At 36.3% G+C, this 4,641-nt stretch overlaps 1 protein-coding gene across 1 annotated transcript; it reads right to left on the bottom strand.

Moving 5' to 3' along the window:
• Positions 1 to 245: 245 nt before the first annotated feature.
• Positions 246 to 3,683, bottom strand: LOC114148899 (histamine N-methyltransferase-like). The gene is given in 7 exon segments (XM_028024405.1): positions 246 to 1,085; positions 1,323 to 1,416; positions 2,030 to 2,151; positions 2,363 to 2,470; positions 3,065 to 3,117; positions 3,337 to 3,476; positions 3,556 to 3,683. Coding segments are annotated over 6 exon segments (870 nt in total). The 5' UTR covers positions 3,468 to 3,476; positions 3,556 to 3,683; the 3' UTR covers positions 246 to 723.
• Between the last annotated feature and the right edge of the window lie 958 nt (positions 3,684 to 4,641).

Raw genomic sequence — 4,641 nt, 5'->3', positions numbered from 1 at the left:
ACATCGCAGACCCTGAAAAAAGAAAGAAGAGAAAAAAAAATCATAATTTTTTTCTCACTATGTCTTCACTATGTCTGTATATTTTTACTTATAAACATCAAGAGTTGAGGAAACAACATACATACCTTTAATGTTAGCAAATCCACAAATTTACAAACCAGTAATGACCTTTACATCCAACACTGTGTGAGGAAACGTTGTCATGCTTTTAGGAATGAAATCAATGGAATGCAAATTCATTTCCCTCATTTTACTACCAGTTTTAATCATTTACTCCTTAAGGATACATCTGGCCATTTTGCTACTAAATATTCCACTTTTTTTCACCAGATAGTGAGTATTTTGTTGTTTGAGTCTTTTAATCTTCCAGACTGCAGTGATTGTAAATCCAAGAGTTAGGCAATAATTGCCTATTGGCTCATTGTAGAAGTTGCCTCTGCAACATTAAGGAAACTTCTTATTTTTATTGCACTACTGATTACAATAGTTTTATTCAAAAGCTTACACTTAAATACACATCTTCGTCACGACATTAACTGTTCCCTTGCTGATCAAACATTTCAAAAACAAACTAATTTAGAATTTGAGCATAATTGATTCTTAAAAGCGAGCGTTCCTTTTAAAACGAGAACAGAAGCTGAATTTACCCATTTAGAGTTTATTGGTTCCAAAAGGCAAACATGCTGAACAAAAAGACATAAAATGCACAGAAGAGCATATTTGTCAGGAAACGTAAGCATGAACAAAAATGCAGGTTAGGTTGCTGTTGAAGAACACCCTGCCGTCTTTTTCAGTGCTGCACTTGTTTCTGAGGATGTCCAGGATGCCTGCTCTGACCTCTGGGCTGAAGGACTCGTAGAAGTGCTCTGTTCCTGTCATGAAGCTCAGCAGACGTTCTCCAGTTACGCTGCTCCGGTCAAAGCATTCTGTGATGTCAAAGCTGTTGGGAACCGGATGTTCCTCGAATGTAAGGCTTTGGTCCTTAAGGCAGGAAATGATCTCTCCAGATGAACGGTACTCGGTGATGCTTCCAACACACAGCTCCTTCTTGTAAGTCTTCCACAGGATGTCCCAACCACTGTTGGCTGGATTGTAGAGAAAACAAAAAGCAAATGTTGAATGATCCAAGCTGATAAAGAAAGACATGCAATTTTCTCTTCCATAACAAGTAACAAGACAAACTTGGTTTAAAGTTTTGCTTTTCAGTCAGAACTTACTTTCATTGTGTAAGATTACTGTTAAAGAATACTGAATAAGCAGAGTAATAACAGAAATCTTGTACATTTAAATGGTGGCAAACCAGTCAGTCCAAGTCTGCTTACCTGCTTCAACAATGATCATGAGCCTGCCATTGTTTTTGAGGAGCTCATGGTGAAACTTGATACTGTCAGCCAGGCTCTTTATATAGTAGATCATCTGTTGAGAAAACGTATTTGTTCCTATAGCTTGACTTTTGCACAAGGAAGTGTTATTTATTTTTTTGCTTTCATTTATATTCAAACAACAGAAATCACTTCAACTACAAAATGTACACCAAATAGATATCATGTTTGTTTTCTTTAATCACAACCTTACTTGAATTTTAGGAGACAAAACAAAATTATGCATACTTGTGAAGTACAAGGGAAATGACACGATTGTCTACATTTCTTATGTTTAATATTCTGAAAAATGTGGTGTGCCTTTATATTTCAGCTCGCCTGAGGCAATACGTTCTAGAACTCAACTGCATCCTTTCAATTCTACTTTGCACTTGTGAAGTAGTTTTTGTTGGTCTATGACATATAATCCTAAATTAATAAATTGCTGTTTATGGTCACAATGTGAAATTGCTTAACTTTTGCAAAACAATGTACATTAGAAAACATGTAAACTCCTTTTATAAATGTAACACTGACAGTACAAAAAAGTGATTCATTCCTTTATTTAGTAAGAGTCACAGTTTAGCTTAATTCATATCTGCACTACATTTGATGCATTGACAGCTCAGGGAATAGAAGACAAAAGGTAAACCATTCTTCAACTTTACCTGGATCATGTGTATGAAGTCAAATTTCTTTATGCCTCCCTTTGCTTTCTCGTAGTCCTCACTGGACATGATGTGCCAAGAGAACTGGATCTTCTTAAGGTCAGCAGTCTTGGCTGCCAAAGCTTTCAAGACATACAAAGAGATTTCAGCAACACATACATCTTGATTCTTGGGTTAAGAGTCATTCTTAGCATGTCGAAGCTTTTCAAAAACCAGAGACTGGAAATTAGCCACAAAACTCTGATCAGTGCATCTAATAAATGCTTTGTTTTTTATATATACAGTATATTTAATAATACAGAACACAAAATTCTGAAAGGCCAAGTTCATTTCCTTTGAAGTTGGCTGTGAGCTCAGAGCTGCCCTCCACAATGTCAGCAGTTATGGGAACAGAAGGGAAGGCCGACTGCAGAAGTGAGAGTATCTGAACATCCACCTCACCTGGAACAGACCATGAAACACAACTGTTTTTTTTCAATTAAATGTTACAGTTCAGCTCGGTGAATGGCACAACTCTCTTGCTTCAAAGACTTGAATCTTCAAAGACATGTACACAGTTACAAAGTCGGCCTTCTATCACCTGAAGAACATTGCTAGGATTAGTACTAATGTCCAAGCCAGATCTAGAGAAAGTTACTGTTTGTCTATAGTAGCATTGATTACTGCAACAGTGTCTTCACAGGTCATCTTTCATTGTGGCTTCTTGAGGTTTTTTTCTTAGGTTCCCGTTTATTAATCTAAAATGAGTCTTTTGTTTTACTTTATGACTGAATTGTAAATTTTGCTGACAGCAGTCGGTTAAATATCTAAGGAACATGCATATTGCTTTTCTTCTTATCCATATCTTTAAATGTGCAGCCTTTGCTCTGAAACCGTAGCTACCCTTGGCCAATATTGATCTGTGAATGTCAGAAGTTAATCAGTGGTTCGTTTTCATGCACTCACTTCATTGCCCCTCACAGGTTGTCAATCACTGGGATCTTTTTGAATAAATAATTAATTTGTAGTTTAAATGTGAAATGTTTTAGCACATACCTCCCCCACTCCCAACACCAAGAACATCCAGACTGCCCTAGCTAGCTCCAATTCTGTAAAACATATAAAACCAACTAAAATAATGAATTTTAAATGAAAGTGCTTCAATGCCCAATTTTCTATAAATAGATAAATAAACATTAAATCAGCAAACATTATAAAGTTGCTTTTTTGGTTCCACTGCAGACCAAAGCGCTCTAAAGCGCATGCGCGACTAACTCTGAAGATGAGAAAAATGCATGAATGAGTAATTAGATTATTCCTTGTAATACCTTTGAAATTCTGCAGGCAGGACATTTTGCAGACACTTGACGATGGCTGCGTGCTCGCCGGACTTTTCCAGGTAGAACTGAAAGATGTTGACATTGCAGCCTTCATAACAAGTGTGTGTTTCTGCACTCATGACTTCACCCTGCAATACACGAACCAAACACTTTTATCCACATTGTAGACTAATTACATTTTTTCATTTAGATAATATAAAAAATCACCTTAAATCTGTGTTGTTTGGGAGGTAGGAAGAGGAACACAAAGTGCTGCGCTGCTTTCACACTGCAGGACAGATTCCCCTCCCAGAAGGCTCGTTGTTGCGTTATGTAACTGTTGAACTATGGCTCTTAAAAAAAATTTTAAAAAAGTCACTGCAGCTGTTCTGCTTAGACAGAAATGTGCTCCTGAACATTTTTGGTCCTTTATGTTTTGGTAATTGTAGGTTCTTGTCAGAAATCGTCAATAGAAAACGTGGTTATCTAATTTACTTTTTAAAATACTAATAATTTAATTGCCATGAAAATAGTCTTTACTGTCATAAAAGTGTGACTGTCATACATTTTTCACAAAATAAAATCACAACAGAAAAATTGCTCCCACTTCTGTGACTATTATATACTGTAATAATATATAATAGTAGGAGGTGCTGTTTTTTCCACTTACTTAGAAGGTCTGGTCCCACATAATGTCTTTTTATCACCACGGAAAGTTTCGTTATCAACCTTGTAAATCACTCAAGTCTTCTGGTTCTGCTCTGCATCTCAAGAGTCAAAACCAAACACAGAAAAAGCAGCATGAGTCTTACGAATTAACTTTCAGAAAACTGAACAAATGCTTCAAGCAAAAGCCAATTTCTTTGATTTGCTTCTAATAACAAATTGAACATTATTGATTTCACTTGTATTCCGTTTTTGTCATACAAGTTCCTTCCCTTGATTAAACCACTGCAGTGTAACATTTGTCTGATGTTTCATGTCTTTATCATAATCAGCTCTTTGACTTGCCTTTGTACAGAAATGTGCTTTGCAAAAAACTTAGCTTGCCTGTTGAGGCTAATTATTTCTTTATTTGATTTTATATAATTGTAATTCCACTGCCACTGCTGTCTGTCTGACAAAATCTGTTTGCTTAATTTGTTACTCATTTGTGCATTACACAGGCTTAGACAATAAAAGAGATGTTAGTCATGCTGAGGGGATTTAGGTGTGGGGTTTCCAAATCAAATTTTACTTCATGCTTGTCTGGTGAGAACTTAGAACAGTTACTGTAGATCAGTGCTTCTCAATTCCAGTCATCAGGCCCCCTTG

This window comes from Xiphophorus couchianus, chromosome 7, assembly GCF_001444195.1.
Source record: "Xiphophorus couchianus chromosome 7, X_couchianus-1.0, whole genome shotgun sequence".
Classification (NCBI taxonomy): domain Eukaryota; kingdom Metazoa; phylum Chordata; class Actinopteri; order Cyprinodontiformes; family Poeciliidae; genus Xiphophorus; species Xiphophorus couchianus.
The sequence above is the reverse complement of the archived record's forward strand: the minus strand, read 5'-3'. Positions and strand labels throughout refer to the sequence as shown.